The sequence below is a fragment of the Vulpes vulpes genome, chromosome 10 (assembly GCF_048418805.1).
Source record: "Vulpes vulpes isolate BD-2025 chromosome 10, VulVul3, whole genome shotgun sequence".
NCBI classification, from domain to species: domain Eukaryota; kingdom Metazoa; phylum Chordata; class Mammalia; order Carnivora; family Canidae; genus Vulpes; species Vulpes vulpes.
The window spans coordinates 54,185,719-54,213,225 of NC_132789.1; the positions used below are offsets into that span (position 1 = coordinate 54,185,719).

At 54.7% G+C, this 27,507-nt stretch overlaps 2 protein-coding genes across 2 annotated transcripts; both read right to left on the minus strand.

Moving 5' to 3' along the window:
* Positions 1–548: 548 nt before the first annotated feature.
* IPO13 (importin 13) lies at positions 549–20,923 on the minus strand. The gene is made up of 20 exons (XM_025992024.2): positions 20,205–20,923; positions 17,735–18,471; positions 12,061–12,201; positions 11,813–11,954; positions 11,559–11,725; positions 11,230–11,350; positions 11,002–11,149; positions 10,391–10,572; positions 10,258–10,284; positions 9,943–10,077; positions 9,595–9,738; positions 8,189–8,269; positions 7,255–7,392; positions 6,967–7,063; positions 3,986–4,038; positions 1,694–1,760; positions 1,547–1,605; positions 1,304–1,393; positions 815–996; positions 549–723 (listed from the first exon to the last, which is right to left on the minus strand). Exons 1-20 carry the CDS (start codon positions 20,286–20,288, stop codon positions 627–629), a joined length of 2,892 nt encoding a protein of 963 aa, XP_025847809.1. The 5' UTR covers positions 20,289–20,923; the 3' UTR covers positions 549–626.
* ARTN (artemin) lies at positions 18,382–26,969 on the minus strand. Its single transcript, XM_072724235.1, has 4 exons — positions 26,816–26,969; positions 26,304–26,442; positions 25,702–26,230; positions 18,382–18,471 (listed from the first exon to the last, which is right to left on the minus strand). Exons 1-3 carry the CDS (start codon positions 26,873–26,875, stop codon positions 25,770–25,772), a joined length of 660 nt encoding a protein of 219 aa, XP_072580336.1. The 5' UTR covers positions 26,876–26,969; the 3' UTR covers positions 18,382–18,471; positions 25,702–25,769.
* Between the last annotated feature and the right edge of the window lie 538 nt (positions 26,970–27,507).

Here is a 27,507-nt window from a genome sequence, read left to right on the forward strand (position 1 = left end):
TCCTGGGACTTAAAACCACTCATCATTTCTTCCCTCCTAGCTGGATCCCGCCCCACCTCATTTCTGGCCAAAAGTCCCAAGTCCTCTACCTAGGAAACCTTCCATTTCCATCAGAAATGAAAGTTCCTCCATGCATCCTTCCCTTACTGGTCCCATCCTCCGAGTTTAACATGGTGGCTATGGACTAGATCAGCCCTTGTTCAGACAGAACAAAGCAAGGCAGAACTAGGGGGCTAACACTCAGCATTGTTGAATGTCACATAAATCAATGTATGCATGCATGGATGCTGGGACTAATTTAATGGGTGGCAGTAGGGGAGGAGGTGGCTGATACTACTGCAGTCCCACTCCAACCCAACGGCAATGGCAGTATTATGAATGGCTCCAGCCTAGTAGGCTTGGCTACAGGGAACCCCTTCCACTCTAGGATCTAGAAGTTGGCCCCGTAACTCCCTATTAAGGCCTGGATCTAAAAATCCTCCCATCCTTCCCCCAGACCTTCCCACAGTTATGTGACGGTGGCAGAGGAAAGGAAGCAGAGACAGCAATGCAGTGAAGATCCAGGTTTACTCTTTGGGGATAGGGAGGGGTGAGGAGGAGGTGTGGGTGGGACAGGGGGGTGCCCCTCAGTAGTCAGCTGTATAATCTGTGCCATGTAGCCCCCGGCACAGCAGTGTGAATTCCTTCACCATCTCCTTCACCCGCCTCTTGTTCACTCGCTCACTGAAGAAGGGAAGGGAGATCAGGTTAGTACCATCCACCAGGACCACCCCCTCCTCTGCACCCAAGCCCAGGCCCCGCCAGCTCTGCTCACCGAAGGATCTGCTGGCTGAAGGTGTCCTTCTGTTCAGGACTGAGGCGGGCAGAGGGAAAACCAGGTGGCTGCAGTGCCTCCTTGATCCACATGCTCAGGAGGCTGAAGCAGTGTTTGTTCAGAGCAAATAGGATGTCGGCAAAGCAGTCCATGAGGCTGCGGGAGGCCTGGCCCCCAATGGCCTGAGGGAGATGGGTTCTCAGTATACCAGGGCCTTGCCCCTTTTGCAGCAAAGGTGCCTAGCCACACCCCACCCACTCCTGGACAGTTCCTCAGCCAAACTGCACATGGCAAGTGAGTGCTGTTTTCTGAGAGCCAGCTGATCCTCACAGCAACCCTAACAACTGTCAGCTATTTAACTGATGAAGAAACAGAATCAGAGAGAGTTTAGGGAACCAAAGGTTCAAGCTTCCCAGAAGGGCAGCTGCCTCAGCAGTGAGGGCTACCCCACCCCCCTCAAGCCCCCACCAAACACTGGCTCCATCTCACCTCCAGCACTGCTATGAGCAGCATACGGCCATCCTCCTGAACCACTTTCCCCACAGGTTCTACTTCCCCACACCGAGGCAGCAGCTCTGTCTACAGAGGATGGAGAGGCCGGTCAGCCTCAGCTCTTCCCCCATTCTCCCTGGGGACAAGACCTGCACACCACACCCCTACCCTCTGGAGTCCTGAGCAGGGCAGGGCTGGGTATAGGGGTGGTGGGGGCTCAGGACTCAGCATGGGACTCACAAAGAAGCCACAGGAGGCCTTGACAGTAGGTGCCTCGGGGAACTTGAGGGCCAGCACAGCTGTGGGAGAGGCAGAGGCAGATCAGATGGGGCCTAAGGATCCTTCTGAGGGGGCCCCAGGCCCTCCTGTCCACCTGACCCCACTTACCACACTGGAACACAGCTTTGACATCCAATCGTTCACACAGGAACAAATCTGGCTTCCGCTTCAGAGCCTGCAGGAGGTGGAGCTGGTAAGCCCAGCCCCAACCAGCTCCAAGGACCATCCCCCCTACCCCCCACTCACCTGCCACCCCAGGCCCCGACTTCACGCACCATAGGTACAGGCTGCCAAAATCAGCCACCCAGCCATCTCTGGGAGACCCAAACCACCCCACAGTTCAGTCAGCCAGGAGGGGAGCAGCCAGGGGATGCTATGTACATGTATGTGTACATGAATGCACAAGTGTGTGTGAGAGGTTGGAGAGGGTGTCACAATACAGAAAGCTTGGGTCCCAAGTCACTCCCTGAGAAAACACTTTTATTATCCCCTCCATCAAGGCCAGACCTCCTGCAGGCTCCAGATAGCCAGCAGTGACTGCTTTGATTCAGAGGCAGTCAAAGCCCTCTGGATTTATTAACAGGACAGCAGGAAGAAGAGATGGCAGCTGGATGCGGAGCCCAGTCCAAAAGCCCCCCTCCCACATCCCGCCTGCATTCCTCAGACACCCTCCAGCTTAGGAAGAGGAAAAGTAGGGTAGGAGCCTTGGAGCCACGGCCCCACCATTCAACCAGGATACCCTGTGTCCAGGCCCTTCTCAGCCACACCCAGCCCAGGAGTCAATGCTGCCATGTGGGGGGAATGGAAGGAGTACAGGGGGCAGAGAGCCCACCCCAAGTGGTACCAGGACACGAATGGCACATCCTCAGGTCACAGGAGATGCTCTGCACAGCTCCAGCAGTCATCAAACACTGCTGCTCCCCAGCAGCCCCCCAATGCCATAGCATGTAGACCCCTAACCGTCCAGCCCCTTACATACCTTCCACTCCCCCATGTTCACTCATGTGCAAACACCGCCACAAGCACTCTCTCTGGAAACACCCTACTTACCCTCTAACACACCTCTATCACATCCTTTATACATACTTTCCCACATTCGCAACACACTCTGCTACATATTCAGGTCCCCAAACCTCCCCAATCCCCCAGCCACATCCACATGCCGACACCTTCAGACTACCCAGCTCTCCAGCACATGTACTCTCCCGACACACCCATCCACAAACACACACGTCAACGCCCTCACCCCTAAAGATGCACCTTCACAGATACCCACACACGTGTCCATCCAGGCCCAGAACATACTCCCTATTCTCCCCTCCTCCTGCACCCCATCCCCCCACTAGACTATAAGTTCTAAGTGAGTAAGAACTGTGCCTGCCTTTGCTTATCATTATATCCTCAGCATCTAGCAGATACCAAACATGTATTACACACCCAATAAATATTTGTGGAATGATTAAGCAAAAAACACATCATTTACCCCAACCCACAGGAACCCCCCATTGTCCCCCCACTAACCCCATGGCCCCACAGCTCAACACATGTATCTTCCACAACATACAACCTCTAATACAGACATAGTGGTACCGTAATATATACTCCTCCACCAAAATACACACTCCCACAGTCCAATACACACACCTCCAACACATATCACTGTTCAAGCCCCATTAATGCCTAGTGCACATCAACATACAACATTCATCAATGCACGTGCCCACACTTAACACATTTATCCCAACACAACACACATGCCACTTAGAGCAGCTACATGATTTGTTTCCAGACCAAACTAAACTCAAAACACAAATAAGGTCCAACACACTTAAACACACACCAAACACAAACACATCCCAACGCAGTCTCACAATGGAGCCAGCACCCTGCCCCCCAGCAGCAGCAAACCCATCTGACAGCCCGACTCAGGGCTCCACCCCAGCACATTCATCTTCAGCCCCTCCCTTCAGAGCTCCTCCTGGCCACCTCTTCAGAGCAGGCTGGGGGCACTGAGGCAGGCAGTTCCCGGCAGGAGCACGGGGACAATGAACCCCAGGCCCTTCAACTCCAATCTTACCCCTGAACTTCTCGGGCACCCCAACTGCACAGGAGCTGCTGGGCACAGTTACTCCCCCTCCCCCGCCCAGGCCAGCCCAGCTCCCTCCCTTCGGGATGGCCTCTCCCTGGTCTTGGTGGAAGAATGAGCTAGTTGAGGCAAAGGGGCACTAAAGGAGGATGTTGGGTTGTCAACTTCCACGGAAACAGATGAAGAAACTCTATTCAACTGAACAGAAAAAAAATTTGTCAACAGAAAGCTAAAAATAGGCTTAAATTGAATTTCAACATAAGAGAAAGAGAAAGAGAGAGAACAGAACGTGAATGAATAAAACTAAAACACACCTGTGCCAGGAGTTGCATAAATGAATCAACAATATCAGGATGATCCCTGGGCCCTAAAATATAATAAAGATGGAACTTAAGAAAAAATTATACAAACAGCAACTCAACCTCATATAGTTATGTGGGACTGAGAGCCTGCAGGGAGACAGCGTGGGGGCACATGAGCAGCAGGAAGCAAGATAAAGAAACAAAACATACAAAAACCATGAACTGGGAGAAGCCCAACAGAAAGAGACGGCAAAGTGAAGGACGGGCCTGCCCCAGCTCCCTCCCAAGGGGCCTTCCACCTACTCCCCACTCCTCCTCAGGCCAGTCCCCCAAGTGATCCTTTGGTGCTGGAGCAATGTTGGACTCCACAGAGCTGAAGAGACAACCCCTACACTCTTGCTGCGGCCTCTGGCTGGCTGGGGTGCCCCTATACTGCCTCCTGGCACTTATCTCCCCAACACTAGCCATCAAAGAGGAGAGCAGGCTGGTGGGAGGCAGTCCTTGGTAACTCCCTCGGACGCCCCACTCGCCTGAAAAGGTGAGGTCATTAGGGCCTGAGCACGTGCCCTCTCGCTTTGATGGCCTTAGGGCTCTTGGTCTGGCCAGGGAAAGGAGTCACTTGGGTCCACTTAAACCAGAGGACTCCTCTCTGGCTAGGCAGAGCCCAATATGCGGTGGGGATGGTTGGGCAAGCTGCCGGCAGGGCCTAGGGGAAGAAACTGTATCATGAGGCCAAAAATGAGAGCCCCACCCAGCAAAGTCCCTCCACATGAACACCGACTCAGCAGAGAGCCAGGCTCAGGGTTGAAGACCAGCTCCCCCAATCTGGACACACAAAGAAAGAGGGAAACCAGTCAACATATCACCCCATGGTGTAGTGGGAGGGCAGAGGCTGAGAAAGGAATGGGAAGACTGGGACAGCATAACAGGTAAGGGGGCCATCCTGTCCTGCAAGACAACCAACAAGCCCAACAAATATGACTGCTGTTGGACACTACTCTGCCTCCAGTGCTGTTGACACTTGCAGCAAGGACAAGGTATGTGTCTGGAGCTCCTGCTTTGGCTGTTCCACTTTCAGGAGGAGGCGCTGCACAAATATCTGTCTGAAACACCACTAAGGAGCTGTGTGATCTTGTGCAAGCCACAAATGCCCAGTTTCCCCAACTGTAGATAATGATCTCTTTCCTGCTTCCTTCTCCAGGCTATGAGGAGCCACTGATAAAGCCCATCTCCTTCACATCTGAGCCCTGAGTTACTCAAGTCCTGGAGAGTGAGGCCCAATGTGCCCCATGCCTGGGGTCCCCCTGTGGACAGCATGTTTGATGTCCAGCAGTCACCCTGCTCGCGGTGGGCCCCAGATGGTGAGGAAGAAAGGTTCTGAGGGCAGAGGCCTCACTCTCCTCTCTTCAACAGCGTCTGATATCTGCTCTATGCTGCCCCTGTTCTGGGTACCGAGGATGCAGAAAGAAGAGACTCAATCCTGCCTTTGAGGGGCTTAGTCTAGGGAGAGAGACAAACACATGAAAGCTAATCACTGAGTATGATTGGTGCTATATCAGCAGGGCGTATGTGATGCAGTTTCAGCACGAAGTCGGTGCACCCAATTTGGCCCCAGAGAAGCTTCTCAGGGCTGATGCATGGGTAAGGCATGGAGGAGTGAGAGCTCACCCATTAAAGGGCACAGGGCATTCCAGTCAGAGGATCAAATGGGACACAGGAAAGGAGAAGTCAGTGTGGCTGGACTGCTGGTATCTTGGGGATGCTGGCAGAAGACACTGAGGAGTATGCAGGAGCTGCATCATGTGGGTGGGAGTGGGATGAGAACCTGAGGCAATGGAGAACAATGAAAGGGTTTCCAGCCAGGGAGGGAAAATACTCAGATGTGTGTAGTCTAAAGATCATTACACCTGCAGGGTGCAGAATGGCCTGGGGAGAAGGGCAGATGTCAGAGAAAGCAGTTAGAGGACGGCTGAGGTGATCCAGACACCCTACACGGAGGTGTGGTCATGGAGGGAGGGGAGAGGTAGGCAGATGGAGGGATAATCAGAAGCCAGAACCATCCAGACTTGCTCCTGACTGAGTATGAGGAGTGGGAGGGGTGGAGTTAAGGATGGCCACATCCGGTTTCTGGCTCAAGTTTCTGCCCACTTTGCACCTACCCATGGCCCACTGGAGCAGAGGCCAACATCATGGGACCACACACTTGAGGACAGAAGCAGAGAGCACTCTGGCTCCAGCTGAAATCCCTGGTAAGCTCCCAACCCGTGACTACAAGTCCAGGCAAGATTCATGAGGCTGGTGAAGTAGCGCCATTTCTTTTCCAAGTTAGAAGCCTGGAGCCCCCTGCTCCCAGCTCTCTCAGGCAGAGGGCCACAGAGAATAGAGTGCTGGGGCCTTAGCCATAGGGTGTTAGCCTAGAATGTACAGAAAGGAACCAGCACTCCCTGAACACTTCATGTGCAAAAACCCCAAGCCAGGGGACCAAAAAAAAAAAAACGCTACTTTTATACCTATCACAATTCTATCAAGTACATGAAATCTCCATTTCATAGACATGGAAACGAAGGCTCTGCAAAGGTAAGTGACTTGCCCAAGGTCACACAACTAGTTGGTGGTGATGAGCTTAAAATCTAGGTCTATCTGACTCCAAAGCCCATGCTCTTTCCACTTTTCATTATATCCCAAAGAAAAGGAGCCAGCCTAGTTCCCCAAGTCCCTCAGAGCTCTGGCCCCACCTTCCCCCACATCAAGACTGGCCCTGAGCCCAGGAGGCCAGTAGAAGACATCATTCACTCTCTTATCCACTTCAACCTAAGGTGTCAGCTATTTGTAGGGTGACAGTTGTGCTGTGCTTGATCCCGTAAGTTTCCCACCAAGTCCCATGTGCAACTCAGGGGACAGAGGAGAACAGAGTGGGCAGCTTTGGCTCCCCAGTCAGGGAAGCAGAGGCAGTGGCAGTGGCGGCAGCAGCAGAGACCCTGGTCAGGACCTACCTTGCTGGAAGAGAGTGAGTGTGACGGAGGTGACGAGCAGGAAGAGGGCCTCGATTGGGGGAAAGTGGGCAGGTTCATGAGCAAAGATGTGGACCAGCTACAACAAAGCAGGGAATGCTGGTCAGCTGAGGCCCTGTCTCATCAAGAACTGGCCAGCATCCCTGGAATGCAGGTCAGGATCCCTGCCAGGGCAGCCCTTCACCCCACTCTACCCACCCACCCATCCCCGGGTCAGATCTCTAACTAGGATGAAATCTAGAACACTGCTGCCTCAGTCAGAAGGCCTACCTGTCGAGTGAGGTCAAGAGCAGAGGCCTGGGGTATGGTGCTGTACATCCGGCCCAGCATCTCACACAGCTGTGGCACCATGGGGGCAAAGTCATCCAGCAGCGTCTTAACGGACTTCTCAAAGATAGCGCACACCGCCTTGGGAAGGAAGCAAAGGGACAAATGAGATAAACAACACTATTACGATCATCAAACTTGCCAAGAGACTAGATCTTAATTATTCCAACCACTAAAAAGAAATTATAATTGTGTGACTTGATAGGGGTGTTAATTATCATACAGCGGTAATCATATTATAATGTAGAATTGCATCAAATCCACATACTGTACACCTTGAATTTAAACAATGTTAAACATCAGATACATTTCAGTTGAAAAAAAAAAAAAATAAAGAGAAAAGGAAGAAAGCAAAGGGACCTTGGTTAGCAGGTCCTAATCAGCTGGAATAGAACTGAGGCCCTGCACAGAGGAGGCCTAAGGAGGAACCCTTACCTATAACCCTGGCCTGACCCTGAAAGGTAAACAAGTCTGACCCTCACCCTGAAAGGCAGGAGGCAAAAATGCCCTTCTCACAGCGGCACAGGATAAAACTTTGCAATTCAAGTCTTGCTACTTACATCTCCACCATTTCCTCTCAGAGAGCGGCAAAAGCAAGAAAATCCTGAATTGAAAAGGGACCAAAGGCAGGTCTCTGATTACAAAGCGGACCCCTGACTGTCACAGACCCAACATCACAGTTCTTCAGTGAAGCATTTCTTGTGATATTGGGAAGTTCTGAATGTCTTCCCAAAAGATTCCTTGTACCTGTAGGGCAGGATTCACTTCCTTTATTTTCTCCAGACCATTGCAAGCCAAGCTGGAGCAGCAACACCTTCGTCCTGCTCCATATCTAAGCAAAGTCACCATGAGGACAGAGAGCAGGACTGAGGCTTACCTCCACCACCTGGGCATCATTCAGCCATTTGCTCAGCACCTTCTGGATAAGCTGGAAGACCTGCTGCAACACCACAACCACCTGAAGACACAGAATAAGTGAGATGCCCCCGCCATCACTCTCACCTACCCATGATGGACCTGATAATACGAAGCAGGCCAGAAGTTCAAACCTATTACCCCAGACTGGACATTGGGGACTCAATGGATGGGACCTTGGGGGAAGGAGTGGTTTGTTGAAATCCTCATGAATGAAAGAGGATATTCTGAATTCTAGGGATCATTTTATAGGAAGCGTCAAAGTGCAAAGCAGGGATACTATGAGGGCTTCAGAAAATTACCAAAACTGTAACCTTTAAAAAAAATCACTCCCTATCCATTTCTGCTCAGAAAAATCCTTTTAGTGCCAAAAGCCTTTGGGTTAGCCCCTGAAGAAGTAGAGATGCTGTGTCATCTAGAGACCCTAGGCCTAAGGTGGAGAGTCCCAAGGGATGCACACATATGGTAGCACATATATGGTAGAGGGAGCAGAGAGCAGACTGAGGTCCTAGGAGGTGAGGGAAGGCAGGACAATGACTACCATGGAAGGAGAAGGGGCTCTGTTGGGAGGACGCTGGCCCAAGTTTGGTCTAGAGCCAAAAGGGCACGTGAAACTAAGGTGAGGAGTCGAGGAGAGGAGCCAGGATACTGTGGCTTCCTTTTCTCTAGGAGAAACTGTGGGAACAGTGATCCAAACAGTCTCTCACTTTTCTACAGAACTTTACAGTGTGCCAAGTACTTTCACTCAAGACCACATATGCCATCCAGCGTAGTTCTACGAGATGAACAAGCCAGCCAGTCTGACATTCATAGTTTTGAAAGGGAAGCTGAGGCTTGCCCCGGATCAAACAGCTTGTAAGTGGCCACCCCAACACCCCTGTGCCTGAGCTTACCACAGTACTTATCACATCGCTTTGTGACAATCTGTTTATATGTATTTTCCTCTAGACAGGGAGCAACTCAAAGGCAAGAACTATTACATGTAGAGCATGTAAGCATTCCCAGTGCCTGCTGGGGACAGTGAATAGTGAAGTAGAAGTAGGGGGTTAAACAGGGGCCCATAATTACATCACTTAGGAGGCTGAAGGAAAATGCCAGTGTCTCCCATGGGGTGGAGAAACCGCAATGACATTACCCTGGTTGGACTGGGGACAAAGACCATATCATCCACAGGGTTGGATGAGACAATGACATCACTCCCTATAAAGTAAGTGGCAATGATAAGGTCATTCAGGGGTCAGAGGACTAAATGTATCATGCCCCATGGGGCCAAGGGAACAATGGCAATATTACCCATAACGTTGGGGAGAAACAATGACATTCCCACAGGGTGTGTGGTGGGGGTGGGACAATGGCAACATCACCCACGGGATTGGGTCCCTGCGGCACTGGCAGCTTCCGGAGCTCAGAGCCTTCATGATCATCTTCATGATGACTGACATCCAGTGTGGTGAAGAGGTTGGAGAGAAGCCCCAAGATGTGGACAATGGCCAGCTTGTTGGAAGGATTAGGCTATGGGGAAAATCAAACCAAGCTCTGGATCTCCCGGCCCCAGCTTGGCCCCTGACCCCAGCCCTGACTGCCAACTCCAACCCTATGCCCTGACAGCCACAGCCCACACAAAGGGGAGCCCACCCCTGCCCTCTGGTGACACATACACACACACATACACACACACACACACACACACACACACACACACCCCAGCTCACTCACTATCTCCTCTGCTAGCTTCTCCAGTTGCTGGATATAGGGCGAGATAAGTGAGTGCAGATTCTTAAGGATCTCCTCCACCTGCAGGGCTGACAGCAGGAAGCCCAGTGCCTGCATCAGCCACATGCACTGGCTTGTCTGTGGAGCAGAACATGGAGAGTCAATCCTGGACACATCTCGTCATGGGTAGGAAGAATGAACCTCTTGAGGGAAGGTTCCAAGAACAGAATAAAAGACAAGGGGTAGAAAAAGGCAGAAAAGGATTTCCGCAGATTTCCATAATATCCCCAAGGATCCTCTAGAAACTTTTGGGCTCACCTTGTGGATCTGTTTCATCAGCACATCCTGGAGGTAAACAAAAGGAATATGGTACCAGTGGAGTCAGGAGAGGAGCCCTGACTCCACATGACAATGTGCCCTGAGACCCAGCCCCACCGCAGCCCCTGCATACCTGGGAGACAGCCACGATGTTAGCAGCATAGGGTGGCAGGTCATACTTGCATTCTCGGCAGATCTTCTTGAGGGTGGATACAGAAGAGACAGAGAGCTCAGGATTGCCTAGGGCATGCAGTACGAGGGGCAGAACACTGTTGATCATGACAGGGTGGTCAGCCAGCCATTCAGACAAAGCTCCTGGAGGAAGAAGGAAGATGGGAGATATTTGAGGCAGGCCAGGCTGGCTTTGTACTATGTCCCTGTGAGGTAGGCAGAGCTTCTGGCAGGATCAAGTTATAGCCCTCGTACTGAATAGGGAGATATGCATGCACATGCTTAAATAGGAGCCTTATAGCTGAGAAGCAGGAATGAGTTACTCAGAAGAGACCTAGTGCTGCTGTTCCATTGACAGCAAACCAGCCTCACTGAATTGCAGCTCAGAACACTGTGGGAAGGACCCCTAGATGTGCCAGGACAGTCAGTTGGCTGCCATGCTGATTGTGTGTGTGTGTATGTGTGGGCATGTGTGTCTTTCCCATTTTGGACAGGAACCAGCAGGCTGACTGCGGCTGGGGATGGGTGCCTGTGGCTCTGGAAATGTGCTCATGGGTATGTGCCAGGTCTCACCAATGGTGAACATGACAGTATCCGCCAGCTGCACGTTGCTGATACTGATCCGTGGAATGAGGCCAATGAGCCCAGGCACCACATCAGAATAATTGACATCGATGGTCTCTGCGATGGATTGGAAGCCATAGAGCAGGGCCTCTGTGTGCTGAGGAAAGAGGGTACCACTGGCTTGCCTGAGGAAGGGCAGTTTGGGGGAGGGCTAAGGGAATCAGGCTTGGGAAATACCTGCCAGGAGTAGGGCTCCTCTGAGCTGGTGAGCAAACGGCCTAGCTTCTCATAGAGGTTGCTGAGCAGCTCGGCCCCCAGCATCTCATACACATACATGAGCGTATCTGAGATGTCCACCCTAAGAAGTAGATGAAGACCTTATATAATGCCCGGATCCTGCCCCCAAGCCCAGGAGCCCACCCAGTTCCCTCACAACCCTGTAAAAGTGCCTAGAGAATAGGGAAAGGAGCCCCAGGATTCAGGAAGCCTGGCCTTGGGCTCCTCCTCTTATTGACTTCATTATTTCAGGATTCTATTTAGAGGTAGGACTGGCCTGCTACCATCACCTGTAAATTCGGAACTGCTCCTTCTCGTCTGAGGACCAGAATCCGTATTCCTCATCAGAAGGGAACTGAGCCTTGTGCAGAAGTACATCCACCAGCTGGAAGTAGACTGGCCGGTACACCTGCTGGTACACAGCCTGCTTCTCTGCCTCGAAAGACAGAATGTCATCCTGAGAGAGCCAGGGAAGGAAGTTAGCCATCGAGGCACTAGGCCCTATCATTACAGCTTAATCCTACTAGAGCTCACACAGACACACCTGCAGCGTGTACCAGAAGGTGAGGGTCAGGGAACTGGTGGTCTCGTTGACAGGATAGTGGCCAGGGATGCCAGTACAGAACATAATCATGTTGACAAGGGCTAGGAAGCTCTGCCAGTGCTCCACTTGGTCCAGCAAGGCCCTTGGAAAGAGGAGGTATAGTAAGGTCATTCCACCTCCCCCAGTAGGACTCCATAACTCTACCTCTTAGAGGACCCTACCCCACCCTCAGCTGCCCCACTCCTTACCGGGAGTGGTTCTCGCCCAGGGCCACAGCAATGCGACAGATGCCATGGGAGGTCTCCATGTCCCCATTCTGCACTGCCTGTCGCAATTGATCTTGCAGTCCCAGCACCAGTGGGATGAGTTTCAGGAGTGTATTCACATACCTGGAGGCATGAGGTAAGGAGACTCATCAGAGCCCTCTGCCTATCCCCCACCAGCTTTGAGAGAGAGGCACGTTCTCTGTCTGCCAGCAAAGCACCCACCCCACATTAAACCCAAAACAAAAAAGAGGTCAGGGCCTATAGGGCAGCTTTGATGCTGCCCATATCAGGAAAACCCTTAAGTCAGGGACCTCCAGGAGAACTCCAGGAAGGAAGTATGAGAAGGCCAGCGTTGAATGGGTTGAATTATGTCCTCAAATTAGACTTATAGTTGATGCTAGCATGGCTTAAGATTTCTGGGGAAGTTGGAATGAGATATACATATTTTGCATGTGGGAGGAACATAAATTTGGTGGGGGGGGGGCAGAGGGCAGACGGTTATGGGCTAAACTGTATCCCCAAAAAAGATATGTTGAAGTCCTAACCTCAGAATGCAATCTTATTTGGAAACAGGGTCATTGCAGATGAGGTCATGGCGGGGTGCGGGGGCGGGGGGGGACTCTAATACAATATAACAGGTATTCTTTTTATTTTTTTAAAGATTTTATTTATTTATTTATGAGAGACAGAGAGAGAGAGAGGCAGAGACACAGGCAGAGGGAGAAGCAGGCTCCATGCAGGGAGCCTGATGTGGGACTCGATCCTGGGACTCCAGGATCAGGATCACGCTTTGGGCTGAAGGCGGCGCTAAACCACTCAGCCACCCAGGGATCCCCCTATAACAGGTATTCTTATATGAAAACAACCATGAACACAGACTCTTACAGGGAGAATGATATGTGATCACAAAGGCAAAGATTGGAGTCATACAACTGCAAGCCAAGGAACAAGACTGCCAGCAAACCAGCAGAAGCTAGGAGGGAGTGAGGAAGGTTTGATTCTCCTACAGGTTTTTAGAGGAAGCCAACACCTTGACTTTGGACTTCTAGCCTTTGCAACCATGAGGCAATAAATTTCTGTTGTTTAAAGCTACCCAGTGTGCAGTACTTTATTATAGGTCCTCTAGGAGACTAACACAGATGCTGTTAAGGGAGACTGAACAAGGATGGGAGACAGAGAAGTTAATACAGACTTAGGAGCCCTAATAAAGACATCAGGAGGCACTGACAGCAATCCCCACAGTCCACTCCATTCCCTACCACCAAATCCTAATTCCTATGTACTCCGGTGGCAGTACGAAGGGAGAGCAATAGATGATGAACCTGGAGACAGCTAAGAGGCAAAATGGACAGGACTTGATGACTAACTGGATATAACAATGGGGAAGAATTAAGGACACCTCTCAGGTTACTGGCTGAACAACTAAGTAGATGATGGAGCTATTTACTGAGGTCAAGAGGAATGGGTGGAAGGTGAGAGTAATAAATGTAATGGGAGGCCAGAAGGTGCTAAGTTCAGTGTCAGGCATGTTGAATCAGAGGTACCTGGTGAGATCTGCAAATAGAAGTGTCCAGAGAGTTGGATATGAAAACCTGAAGCCCAAGGGAGAAGTCAGAGCAAGAGACACAGTCATGGGCAAACAGCTGGTAATTGAAGCTATGGGAGTAGATGAGCATTGCCCAGGAAGCAAGCACTGAATGGGAAAAAAGAGGGTCCAAGTCAGAGTCCTGAAGCACAATGATTTTAAAGGGGGAGCAGGGGAAGTGAAGTATACAAAGGAGATGGAGAGACTGTTACCTCAATCTCTCTGTACCCCTCCCCAGCAGCCTGCTCTGTGGAGATCAGACTAGTCAGAGGAAGTGATGCTCTTAGGGGGTGGCAGAATCAGATGCTTGAGACCCCTCTGCTACCAATCACAGTGTCACCAGAGCAATCTGTGGAGAGGCAGGGGGACTGATGGGCCAGAGGAGTTCTATCTGCATTTGCCCTAAGCAGAGTGCTAGGCAGATAGCCTCATAACCTCAAGGGTAGGATGTAAACAAGAGGCAACCAGCCAGGGATAATGGCTTTCTCCAAATCTCTATTCTGGTGGGACAAGGTGTCCACACCAGGACACCCTCAACCCAGAGACAGCCCTAGAGTGTGCTGCCTGGAGACAGCTGGGATAGCTTCAGTCTCATGACCCTGACACAGGCCGCACCACCAGACAATGGGCACCTTCAGGCCAGACTCCGGCACAAAGAGCAGGGGCAGGGCCAAAGCCATGGCCTGCGAGCTCCCCAGCAGCTGAGATGGGGGCAGGAAGTAGTGCTCTATCCCCAACGCATCCCTACCATGGCTCCTTCACACCTGCCAAAGTTGATGTACACAGCAAGTACCCCAATCTTCACTGGGTTCTTGATTTGTCACGTTTGAGTTGCATAATAGGCTAAATTACAGACAATATGGTCCAGAAGGGCTCAGAGTATTACTCAAGGTCATATAGCAACTTAGAGACAAATTCCAGGCTGAGGTAGCTGCTTCTGCTGCAGGATTGCTCTTTGAGGGCCCAACCTGAATTTCTCCAAAGGATCTATGCAAATCTCAGTCCGTATCTCAAATTCTAACTGATGGGAGCCCCCCAAGAGCCTGTTTAATTCACCTTCTTTTTTCCCCCAGCCCCCAGTGAAAAGCTTTTCCAAGATTAAAAACACATTTCAAGAAAAAGAAAACCAACGGAGAGGGAGCTGCGCAAGCAGCAGCAGCTGTGGAAGAGCGGGGATGAGGGGCCCTGAGTGCAAGCTTAGCCAAGGGGAGAGCCAATGTCAGGACACCTGGGGAAGAGAGTGGCTGGATGACCCAAGACTCAAAACCACAGGTGACTTTCTCAAGCCAAAGTCTAGGAAACTTGACTCAACAGAGCAAGGCCCAAACTCTGACACCAGGCTAGGTGCAGCCCACCAATAGGAGAAGCCCTTGTTTAGATTTCCTACCAGCTGGGCACCTGCTCCTAAGAACTGTGAGTAGACAGAGGGCAAGTCTGAGGCTTCCAGAGGTTTCTAGGTTTGGGGGAGGGAGATAGCGAGGATGTCTTTTAAGGCTGTGGCTGAGACTGGGTTCAAGAGGCCTAGTTCCATTGGTCAGCTCAAGCTGCCAGGGCAGGGCTGCTGGGACTTGCTGGCTGCCACTCACACTGAGCTCAGCCCAGACCTGCAATTAGAGCTCCGGGAGGAGAGCTGAGAAAATGGGGAGAGTTGCTAAGCAACCATGGGGGCTGCAGCCAATGGGCGCTCAGGAGGCTGTGGGTTCCCTCACTGGCTCCTTGTTCGCTCATTCGTTCAGCGGAAAAGAGGCATCAATTACCTGCCAGAGCCCTCAAGACTGGTTGGGCAGGTAAACCTGGGTGTATCCAAGGACACCCCATATCACCCATTCAGTGGCCCTGGGCAATCCCCCCTTGGCCACCAACTGTCCGAGCCCAGCTGGCACTCGAGCTTCAGGCTGCCAAGGAAGGCTAGACCTCAGACTTGGTACCCACCTTGAGTTGGAAAATCTGGGAAACCACAGGAAAGATACACTAACTGCCAATGCAGTAACAATACCAAATACTAGCAAGTGCTGTTTATGGGGGGTACAGGAACCACACGAAACCTTTCACAGACCTTCTCTTCTTTAATCCTCATACCAAAATATTCTTTATAGAGTACCAGGGGCCCTGTGCACACTATCCTATTTAAGCCTTTACAGCTCTGTGAGGTCAATATGATCACACACATTTTACTGATGAGGAAACTGAGGTTTAAAAGTAACTTATCCAAGGTCTCAGATCTAGTGAGTGGACCATCCGGGATTCAAAAGTCAGAGGTGACTAATGCCAAGGCTGGAGCCATTGACCACTCTTTGAAGCTATCTCTTTCAGCGTTTTCCCCTCCAACTCTATTAAGGGTTTCTGAAGCCCCATCTCTCATTCCTTTTTTTTTTTTTTTTTTTTTTTTTAAGTAGGCTCCTTGCCCAGTGTGGAACCTAACTCAGAGCTTGAACTCATGACCCCGAGATCAAGACCTGAGCTGAGATAAAAAGTTGGGCACTCAAATGACTGAGCCACTCAGGCACCCTATCTCTGAAGTGTTGGTGTCTCCAGTCCTGCCCTGGCCAATCCAACTTATACTAAAAATCTCATTATGCCATTTTCTCTACTTAAAATTCTTTAATAACTTTAATCCTCCTCAGGATGAAGACCAAAATCTTAAGCCTGGTTGACAAGGTCTTGCATGATCTGGACCCAAACCTCCCACAACTGGCCCTTAAACCATGCTGTTTAAGCATCACCACTCACCAGGCCCTCTCTGTGCCCTTTCCTTGCTCAGGCTCCTCTGGGAAGCCTTTCACGACCCTAAGACGGGGTTAAATGCCTCCTCTGGGCTCACATCTCCCCACTTTCTCCATTATAGCACTCATCTCATTGACCATACTTGCCCTTTACGTGTCTATTATTAGACTGTGACTTTCTGGCCTGCTGAAGTCAACCCATTCAACTTTGTGCACCTGGCACTCAACACAGGTGCTCAACAAGCGTTTGCACAAACACCTCACCATATTCACCTTCTTTCAGGTCCTTGTAGGTAACTATGGTGCTGCCCACCAAGGCCATGCCCCTGCTTTAGTTCCTGAAGCCTGGAACACTCACTCCTCCCCTGGTCTCTCCCACCCCACTCCCACCTCTCGCCACTCAGGCAACTCCTACTTTTCATCTGTTTGAAAAATACTGAATGCTACCAAATGCTGCCAGGCATAATGTGACAAAATAAAATGACACAGTGCCTGTCCTCACAGAGCTGAGAAACCAATGGAGAGACATACACTAATTTACAATGAAACTGTGTTATGGGCTAAGAAGGAAAAACACTAAGAGCTCTGAGATAAAATAATAAAAAAGACCAAAGTTGGTCTTAAAAATCATTGATGGCTTTCCCAAGAAAGAGAAGTTTCAGCTGAGGTAGAGATGATATGTCAAGTACATGTGATGGTTCAGAGGCTAGGAGGAACATGGGACATTCGAGGAACTGAAAAGATTGTGTGAGAGTAAAGAAAGGAGCATAGCATGAGAAGAGGCTAGAGGTTAGCCATACTGTGCAGCTGCTTTGTGAATCACATTAAGGATTCTGAACTTCATCCTAAGAACTGTGAAAAGCTACTGAAGAGTTCTGAACAGAAAGGACAAACTCGCTCATTTCCAAAAGATCACTCCAGCTGCTGGGTGTGCAATAAAGGGTACAAGAGTAAAAACCAGGGGACTAGTGAAAAAGCTCTGCAGTAATTTGGGGAGAGAGATGATGACAGCTTGGACTAGGGTGGTGGCAGTGGAGATGGAAAAAATAGATTTGCAATATGGTCAAGAGCAGAACAGCCAGGACTTGGCGACTGATTGGTTGAGAGAAAAAGAAGAAAGAGTCAAATACTGTAATGAATAATTCGTTGGATGGTTAGTTGTCTGTCTCCCTATTTGAACCATAAGGACCGTGTCTTGTTTGCCTCCTTGTGTATCTCCAGCATAGGACCTCATATGCAGTAGGCACTCAATTAGTGTTTATTGAATGGATGGATGGATGGATGGATGGATGGATGGATGGATGGCCACACAAGCTGTCCTTCTCTGGGAAGATGGGGACCAGCTCACCTCTGGGCATCAGGTTGCGAGATGGCATTGACAATGGCCTCCACACTGCTGTCGAAGAGCTCCGAGTCCTGCAGAGCAGCAAAGGCAGCCTGAATGAGCGCCTCACAGTCCTGCAGTGGTACCTCCAGCTGCACCCAGCTGGAAAAGCACTTGAGCACCTTCTGACGCACACAGCTGGGTGAGCTGGGCTGCTGTAGCAGCTGCTCTAGCAATGGGAAGACAGCCCCACACTCCACTGCCAGGCTGGCCCGCACCAGGCCTTTGCGGTACTGGGGCAGACGGCTTGTCTGGAACTCCTCTGGCAGCACTGTCAGCAGCTCCAGTAGGGCTAGGCAGCGGCCCTGGCCATCCACCGGTGAGTCCTCAGCCTGGAAGAGCCGTACCATATCTGCGACAGCACATGGCCAAGCGTCAGGCATCATACTGAGAGCCAGGGAGGCCAGCGCCACACACAGCCGAGTCAGCACAATCTTGGAGCCACTAGCAAAGTGGGTGATCTGGGTGAAGAGCTGTGCCTTTAGACTTTCATACTGGTCAGTGGGAATGTCACTCCAGTAGCGAGAGATCTTGATGTGTAGGGCACTGGCCCCAAAGTACTGGATCTCAGGCACCTTGTCGGGCTGCAGTAGCTGCCAGCTGAAGTGCCAGGCCTGTGGGGAGACCTGGGCCTGCATCAGCCACTTCTGAGCCAGGTTCTTGTTCTCAATGTTGGGATCGTAGTAGAGCTGGTGCAGCGCCTGCAGGACAGCACAGGACTGAGCAAGTGCTGGCCACTCTGGGTCCTGCCAGAGCCCAGAACAGAGGGCATGACTTGGTCTTGCAAGTCTGCTCTCTGTTTCTGACCGAGGGGCTCAGCAGGAAGGGCCCAGGGTCCTACTGACATCTTGAGAGCCTGAACTCTGCCCACGCTCTGCCATATTCTCTTCCTCTTATAGCAAAACACTATGGGCCAGAGAGTGAACCTCCATAGGAAAGCAGAAAAAGTGGAGGCTGAGCTCTCCAAAGGGGAGGCACCTGAGGTAAAGGATAAGGCCCAGGTTGAAGGAATGGCTCCAAAGGGATGAAGCTAAGCCTGAAAAGAGCATGGAACAGCCTGAGGGGCTGTGACCCTCCCAGGCACAGCTGCTCCCATCAACTCCAAGAGTCCTATTCAGCTCCCCCAGGATCATCCCTAGGTCACTCCAGATGCTGACACCAAAGCCAGTGTGAAATCTGAGCAGGACTAAGACTGCCAGGCGGCCGTAGGCCAGAGACGTACTGGAAGGGAGGGTGAGGACACCCCTCAGAGAGCATATGTGAGGGTCCAAAAAGCTAGTGAAGAAGTCTTGGCCGGGAGCCCTGGCAAATATCTTGTCTGGAGCTCTCAACTAGCCAAATCTCCAGGGTCCCAATTCCACAGGGACTTCACACGGCAAGAACACAGTGGTTTGTCTCCCTGGTAGCACATGGAAGAGAACGCCACCATGCCAACACCGCCCAGTCCCAGGGGGTGGAACAGCCAGGTCAGGACTCTGACTCCCTAAGCAGGATCCATCCATGTAGGCTTAGCCATATCCATACCTCTGACGGCAAGTTACAGCTACTGTCCCTTGTCTGGCCCCTCGGGGATGCTGAGGCAGGCAGAGCAAGGCAGAAAGGATGCATTCCCATCATGTGGTATGGCAAAAAGGGCTCAAGAATAACAAATGAATATCTGCAACCATTCCTTGCTTTCCTGCGCGGTACCCCAATTTTCCCATTCATCCCAGTGGGGAGGCATTTCTGCATCCCAGGCCCCCCTGGGGCAGAACACAGGAAAGAGCCAGAGAAACAGTTCAAAGAAGACAGCCTGGGCAGTGGGAAAGCCTGGGGAGGCCATGACAGGAGGCTGTGTGGGCAGGAGAGCAGGGAAGGGACCCTGAAGCTGCCAGCAGGACTGAACCCCCTGGACCCAGCACAAAACAAAGGGGGCCAGCCCTTCCTGCCTGCCCAGGACTGGTCTGGCCTCCATCCAACACAAGAAGGACCCTTCCCCAAGAAAAAGGGAAAACAGCCCAGGCTGTTTCAGTCTCGGGTTATCTCCTGAGCCGCTGGGTCACAACACAGGTCCAGGATGGCTCAGCATCTGTATGGTTCCCGGGGAATGAGCTGTAGGTCTCCCAGGTTCCCGGGTTCCTACTGCGCTGCTCATGCAGTTCCCATGGAGCTGGAGGACAGCCAGGCTGGCTGTAGGTCTGGGCTATCCGCACCCTGGAGGGACCATCCCAAGACCCTAGAGTAGCCACAGGGAACCCATATCTAAGGAAAGTCAAAAATAGCCCATTCGGAGGCCACCACACTGCTGTCCACCCTACTCAGAGAAGCAGCAAGTGCCAGGTGCCCTGGGGCACCAGCCCAGCAGGCAGCCGGCCCAAGCCTGGCTCTGGCATCCGAGCCGGGCCCCAGGACTTCTGCTCTGTCACCAGACGGCCCACCCCCGGGGCCCTCGTACCTTCTCCACGTTCTCCACAGTGAAGTCCAAGGCTGGTGCTGCTCCAGCCCCTGCAGCCCCCGGCTGCTCCTCCCGCCGCTCCATCTTTGCTCCCTCCCCGGCAGGGAGGTGGACCCCGACCTGCCTCCGGCCCCAGCCCCTTGGCTGCTGGCCCCCTGCTAGACCCCGGCTTGGGTGCCCAGGAAGCGGCGGGGTGCCAGGGGGCCCAGGGCGGGCATGGCTGCCGAGGCCGCCCCACCTCGGGCGGGGATGGGGGGCTTGCCAGACGCCCAAAGGGGTGTTCGCAGGGGGAGGCCAACCGAGGGGGCCTGGGGGAGGGGCCGGCAGTGAAGAGTCCGCAGGCGGGGTGTCGGCGGCAGGTCACGGGTCTGTCCGCACAATCTACGAGGCAGGAGTCCCTGGGAAGGCAGGCCGGGGTGGGGGGCGAGCCCCGGGCCCGGGGGAGGTCACAGGGTCGACGGCCTGTACCCACAACACCCTCGTGTGAGCGGGCTGCCGGGTCCTGCGAGGAGGTCACGGGGCGGGGGTGACGGGGGAGCGAGCCCTCCGCGGGTTACGGAGGCGTCCGACGGGGCGCAGGGCTGCAGCCTCGCGAGTCTGCGGCGAAGAGTCCGTAGAGTTGAGGGGCGGTGGCAGGTCCCCTCCGCCCGGCCCGGCCCGCGCTCTCCCCTCCGCCCGGCTCCGGCCCCGCTACCGCCGCCGCCGCCGCCCCAGTGACTGACAGGCGAGCCGGCCCGGCCGGGACGGGGCGGGGACCTCGGCGAGGCGCGGGCTGCCCCCGGCGCCTGTCCCCCGCACCGCCGCCTCAGGCGCCGCCCTCCCCCCGCGCCTGCCCTGGCCCGGCCCGGCCCGGCACAGCCCGGCCCGGCCCAGCGGAACTGCGCGGAAACTCATTCCGGGTCCCTGGTCCCGTCCCCGCGCCGGCCCGCGCGCCCCCGCGCAGGCGGCGGACCGGCGCGCCGCTCGAGGCCCCCGCTGGGCCAAGGCCCCGCCGCTGAGTGCTCTGGGATATGTAGTCCGCGCTGGGCCCAGCGGGAGGGCGGCGCCTTGCGGCAGAGGTCGGGAGCACGTGGGCTGGGGACCCGCGGGGAGCCCCGCCTGCGCGGACCTGCTGCGGGCCGCGGGGTCGGAGCCGCGGGCGGCGCCGCGGAGCAGCTCCCGAGGAGGGCGTGCCGAAGGGGCCGGGGGACGGAGCTGGGAAGCCGGGCCAGTGGATGAAGGTGCGTGTTGGCGGGTGGCGGAGAGAAACAGGTCACTGCGGTGCCGCGCGGCCGCCGCCACCTGGGGCGCAGGAAGGGGGGTTCTGGGGAGGAGGCAGCGCCCCGCCCAGAGAAGCGGGGGGGGGGGCTCGGCGCGCCGCTGGAACGGGAAGGGACGGCTCTCGGGACTGCCCGGGGAGCCACCGGCAAACCCCATACCATGGACAGTACTCGGAGACTTGGGGAGGCGCTGGGAAGCAACTTGTCTTTTATGAGTGATCAGAGTAAGAAGAGCTCACATTTAAGTGCTAGGAACAGTGCTTTGCACACCTTAGGTCCGATTCTCTGGACAACTCGGGTGGGATTTTTAGTCCCCGTTTTCAGAGGAGGAAACCGAGGTTGGGGAAGGTTCGTTCAGCTTGCCTTGTCCAGAGACACAGCTAGTGTAGCGGAGACCAGCCACAGATCTGGCTCCCGCAGACCCCAGCAGCCCCTACCCCTTAAACTTCCACTTGTCCTTTTATTAACTCTTATTTTTAAGGTTTGTTTATTATTTTTAAAAGATTGTATTTATTTACTCATGAGAGACACAAAGAGGCAGAGATAGGCAGAGGGAGAAGCAGACTCCCTGCAGGGAGCCCGATGCGGGACTCAATCCCAGGACCCCAGGATCACTACCTGAGCCAAACAAAGACAGGTGCTCAACCGCTGAGCCACCCAGGGGCCCCTAAAGTTTATTTATTTAAGTAATCTCACGTGGGGCTCAAACTCACAACCCTGAGACCAAGAGCCACATGCTCGCTCCTGACTGAGCCGCCAGGTGCCCTGTCCTCTCTGTCCTTTTATTAACTTTTGCCAGCTATCCCAGCAGGGGAAAAAATAATAATCAAAATGGAAAGGAGGACCTCTGTACCTGGATTCAGATGGAAGAAGCTGACATTGGCAATAGCTGCTAAGGCCAAAGACGATGAGTGTAGGCTCCCCTGAGGAGGAGAAACCTAGTCAGAGGTTGAAGAATAGAGAGACGCTGGTGAGGTGGGGAGCTTGATTAAGTGCGGAAGCAAAATCCTGTGAGAATCTAGTTGTTCAACAAATACCTATCTGTAGGACGTAGGATAAATTGCAGGAATGGTCTTTTCATCATTGCGGGGGGGGGGGGGGGGGGGGGTGTGGCGCAGGGAGAGAATCCCTGGCTGTTATCAGATTCTCTAAGAACTCTACAGCCCCCAAACAGGTTAAGAACCACTGCTGTGAATAATAAAGGGGATCTCATGTGGCACAGACTCTCCGACGACATCTTTTCTCTGATCCCTCAGTTTTCTACCCAGCCTCTCCTTTTCTGGAGGAGACCTCAGGGAGTAGGCCAGCGCACCAACACTCTGCCGCAGGGGTCTCGAGCCAGGGTAAATAGGGCAATCCTTGGACAAGAGAGGAGGAAAGTCGTTGGCAAGTTCAGGAAAGCACATGGAACCCCAAACCTCGATTCCTGGATGAACCAAATCTAGAGGGCAGTTGGGTGCTCCCTGAAGCTGGAAAAGCTGCCATTTCAAAGCTGCCTGTAGTTTTTCGTCTTACAAGAGGTGGTGACTTGATGGCCCTTTGGAGGAGACCGTACCTCGGTTCTGGGAAGACCACTCAAAGGGGCAATGTAGCTTTGCAAATGTGAAACGAAGACTGCAGTCAAAAATAGAGCTACCAGAACCACCTGTGACTCTCAGGAGTGGAAAGTGCTCTCCTGGTCAGGTCATAGGCAGAGAACTATAGCTCTGGGGCTTCTTCCTTTTGGGGGGAAAGTGGCTTTATTTACTTTTTTTTATTTTTATTTATTTTTATTTTTTTTTAATTTTTATTTATTTATGATAGTCACACACAGAGAGAGAGAGAGAGAGAGGCAGAGACATAGGCAGAGGGAGAAGCAGGCTCCATACACCGGGAGCCCGACGTGGGATTCGATCCCGGGTCTCCAGGATCGCGCCCTGGGCCAAAGGCAGGCGCTAAACCCCTGCGCCACCCAGGGATCCCTATTTACTTTTTTTAAAGAGGGATTTGGGAATGTGTTCTTGGAAAAGGTTCTGTTTCATCTAGGACTTTGTGAGATGTTGGGCACAATCTCTCTGGGGCCCAGAATGCAGTTGGAGGGACCCTACTGGCTTAAGGACTGGCAGTCTGGGGACAGTTGAGAACCAGCACCATTGGCTTGGGGTCTGACCTGGCTCTCTTGCTGTGAGCATTGTCAGAGGTGGCCTCAGTCGGCCTCCTTCGAGGGCTTGGGGGCTAGGCTAGGCTTTCAAGTCTTTCCAGCAGGGGCTCTCTGGGCCCAATGACCCTGCTCAACAGGATGCTCCCTCCATCCTCAACCGGGGCCAGGGCCCAGGCCTCCACGAGGCATCTGCAAACTGTATGGCACTGGTGCCATTATCTTCGGGTGGGAGTGGGAGGGCAGGAGACTGAGGATCCTGAATCAGTTTGGAGGCAGAGAGAGGTACCAAAGGAGGGTTTGAAGGTGGTGTGAGCACCAGAGTTTTGGGAGCATCTAGAACTGGGCCAGTGAGCACAGAAGACTAGAAGCCCAGACTGGTTTCTCCTTGACCCAGAATGCACACAGCCCTCACTTTTGCCTGCTCCTCGCCCTGTCCTGGGTGACGGGGGCACCTGTGCCAAAGCAGGCAGGCGCTTAGACAGTTTGCAAGGAATTTTGGTTAGCAGTGGCAGATGGCTGAGGGGTCCCAGCCTCAGCCGGCTCACTCCCATGGTGCTCCCACGCACCTCGGCCGCAGCTACTGCCCTTGTGCTCACAGCCGCCAGCACAGTCTCCAGCCCAGACCTCTCTCCTCAGCTTCAGGCCAGCGACAGGCCACCGACAACCCCTCTATATGCCTGGTGGTTCCTCTGAGTCGGCATCCTTTCCAAACGCATGTCCTCATCTTCTTTCCAAAGAACATCATCATATTGGACAAATTCATAGGACCCAGGAAACAGGATTTCACAGGACATGCAGGAAAGCTCAGAGGGGTTGCATGGACTTTTGAGAGATGACTTGGGGACACTGTGAAGGCCAGGGTCAGCACTAACCCCTCCTTCCTTCCAGATGAATGTGTATACCTATTAGTTTCTTGTCCTTTTTCATACGGTTTGTCAAATTGAATTTGTCTCTCCTGACTTAAGCTTCAGGGCAGGGATCTTGGCCCTTTCACTTCTGTATCTCTGGGGTCTCCCTAGTGTCTGACATATAGGTAACTAATCACTGTTTGTTGAATGAATAAATATCCTTGTTCATCACTCAAAATTGCAGATCCCTCTTGGGGTCTCTCAGTCCTTTCCTGCCTTTCTATTGCCTTGACACTCTCTGCTTCGTTCCTCCAGAAACCAGCCTCCCATTGCACCTTCTTCCCCAGCCCCAGCCTTTTCTGCAGCTCTTTTACCCTGGGCTGCTTCATGGAACTCGGGTAGTGAGCGCCCCCCATGCTGGATTGTCTACAAGCAGAGGCAGTGTATGCGCATGTCAGGGTGCCCTGGAGGGTAGGACACAGATTAGTGATAGTGGGATGGGGCAAGGTGTGGTTCACTGACTGTGTCATTACACATTGAGGCCCCCAGAAAGCCTGGGGTCTGTCCCAAGGGTAGGGTTTTCTTGTAACTCCAGATCCCGAGCACTGGGGACTGTGCGTGTGCACTGGGGACTGTGCGTGCGTGCGAGAGCTGGCCTGTTGGGCCAGAGAACACACCTGTGCCACCCGCTCTGCCTGTGTTCAGTGCCCCATGTCCCAGAGCTGCAGGATGGAGGCGAGCAATGGAAAATCCGGGCCAGGCCCGATTGCTGACTCAGCCTGAGGCCAGGCTCGAAGGCCATCAGCGGCTTTGACGCAGCCAGCCCCACTGCCCGGGAAAGGATCCGACACAGCACGGAAGTAAATAAATAACTTAAGAGTAATAAATAGGGGTCCAGCTCCCACCAGTGGGTACAGGCCCGTGCGCGCAACGCAACCGCGCCTCCTCCTCCGGTCCGCGCCCCCCAGGCCTAGTCAAGGCTTGGCAGCCCGGCCACTGCGGGGGGGGGGGGGGGGGCTGGCTTCGGGGCCTGGTCCGTGGGGCCTGGGGGAGGCTTGGCGCCCCGGCCACTGCAGGGTGGGGGGGTGGTGCTGGCTCCGGGGCCTGGTCCGTGGGGCCTGGTCCGTGCCAGTCCGTGCGCAGCGCGTCCTACGGGCTCCAGAGCCGACGTGTCCGTGTCTGCGGGGCGGGCACCCGGGGGGCGCGGGTCCCTGGGCCCTCCGCGTCTCGGGGCTGCTGGCATCACTCACCCGCCGGCTCCGGCTCCGAGGGGGCCCCGCGGCCGAGGGTGCAGTCCGCCCGGCCCTGGGGCGAGGCCTCAGCCCAGGCAGCCGCAGGCGGTGGCCGACAGGCGGTCCACGGTCCTCCAGGTGCTGTTGACGTCCATGAAGGAGACGGCCTCGTAGCGCGTGGGGCGGCAGCACGGCTGGCTGGCGGGCCGCGAGCCCGGGGGCGGCCGCAGCGCCCCGGCGCCCAGCAGGCTGGCCAGGCTCAGGTCGTGCGCGGAGCGCGCGCGGCGGCACGAGCCGCTGCAGAAGCGGAAGCGCACCAGCTCGTCGGAGCTGTGGCCCAGGCCGAGCGCGCGCACCGGCACCAGCTGCGAGCGCAGGCGGCAGCCCCGCGCCCCCGCGCGGCCCCCCCGGCCCCCCCGGCCCCCCGCCCGCGCCGCACGGCCCCCGCGGGAGGGCGCGGGCGAGGGCGCGGGCGGCGGGGGCGCGGCCCGGGGCGGGGGCGGCGGCCGCCGGGCTCTTCCGCCGCACGTGCGCGCCGCGCGGCCCCCTGCAAGGAGACGGAGTCACGCGCCGGGCCCCGCCCCGCCCCCGCCCCGCCCCCGCCCCTCGCCGTCACCTACCCGGCAGGTGGCCGGTGGGGGGCGCCGGGGCCGGAGCGGGGCCGAGGCGCGGGGCGGGACTGCGGGGCGCGGGGCCCAGGGAGGCCTCGGCGACGCTGCTGAGCAGGGCCAGGGCGGCCAGGGCGGGCCACAGGACGGGCTGCGCGGAGACAGGGTGTCTGGAGCCCGTAGGACCCGCTGCGCACGGATGGCACGGACCAGGCCCCACGGACCAGGCCCCGGAGCCAGCCCCGCCCCCAACCCGCAGTGGCCCGGCTCGGGTGGGGGCAGCGCGGGAAGGGATCGGAGAGAGGCTGCGCGCCTGGCTGGGTGCGCGGAGCCCCCTTAGGATGCAGGGCGGGGGAGGGCGGGGGAGGGCGGGTCCGCTGCCCCCGGGGCGCCCAGGGGCGAGCTCACACCCGAGGACGCCAACTTCCCTCCTTCTGCGGCCTGCCCAGGCCAAGCCCTGTGCTCCCTCCCCGCTCAGACCACTTCCCTCCATTGGGGGCGGCGGTGCCGGGAGGGCCGCTCACCTGCCGCCTAGGCTGCGGCCAGGGGGGCAGCACGGAAGGGCTTCCGCATCCGGACTCCATCTCTGTCAGGACCAGGAGCTCCCATCAGCCGCGGCTGACCTGGTGGCCGCCCCTCCTCTCGAGGCAGCTTGGAACATTGAGAGAGGAGTTATCCTTTGGGCAGGTCATCCCTCCACTTCGGTGTCTCCAGACGAGGTCCAAGGGGCTCGGACAGCTGGACTCAAGCCAGGAGGAGAAGTAGCTGCATTGAGAACCTAACTATGAGTTGGTGCTTTGCACCTGTCCCCGCTTGCAGTCCTCACAGCTCCAGGCCGTGGACGGCATAATCCGCATTTTCCACCCAAGCAAATAAGACTCAGAGAAGCTCAGCGGCTGCCTGACATCACAAGGCCTCTTGCCCCAGGACCTCCCTGCTCGGCGCTGCAGGGCCGGAGCTGCCAGCAGCAGCTGGAGAAGGGACTAGTTGGACATGTGTGGTCCCACCTACAGAGAGCTTCGTCTCCATGTCCCAGACAGGGCCTAGGGAGGATTTGGGGTTGACCTATCTGACATCAGCGACGCCCCGGCCTCAGCCTGTGTTGCCCACCCAGCGCTGCTGGCCCGGGGCTCCTCGGCCAGCTCTGCCTGGGTCCAGAGCCGCCAGGGTGCTCTCATCTCACCGCAGATGCCCCTCAGGAGCGCGCCGCCGTTGG

Bases quoted from the DNA above. Each gene is read 5' to 3' on its own strand.
- IPO13 (XM_025992024.2), bottom strand. From the start codon at position 20,288: ATGGAGCGGCGGGAGGAGCAGCCGGGGGCTGCAGGGGCTGGAGCAGCA. The intron at 11,150-11,229 runs GTATTTCCCAAG...CTCTTTCCTCAG, and splicing joins AGGAGCCCTACTCCTGGCAG to CACACAGAGGCCCTGCTCTA. The intron at 10,078-10,257 runs GTGAGCCCAAAA...TCTGCTCCACAG, and splicing joins TGATGAAACAGATCCACAAG to ACAAGCCAGTGCATGTGGCT.
- ARTN (XM_072724235.1), bottom strand. From the start codon at position 26,875: ATGGAGTCCGGATGCGGAAGCCCTTCCGTGCTGCCCCCCTGGCCGCAG. The intron at 26,443-26,815 runs GTGAGCGGCCCT...GTCTCCGCGCAG, and splicing joins GGCCGCAGCCTAGGCGGCAG to CCCGTCCTGTGGCCCGCCCT. The intron at 26,231-26,303 runs GTAGGTGACGGC...GTCTCCTTGCAG, and splicing joins CCCCACCGGCCACCTGCCGG to GGGGCCGCGCGGCGCGCACG.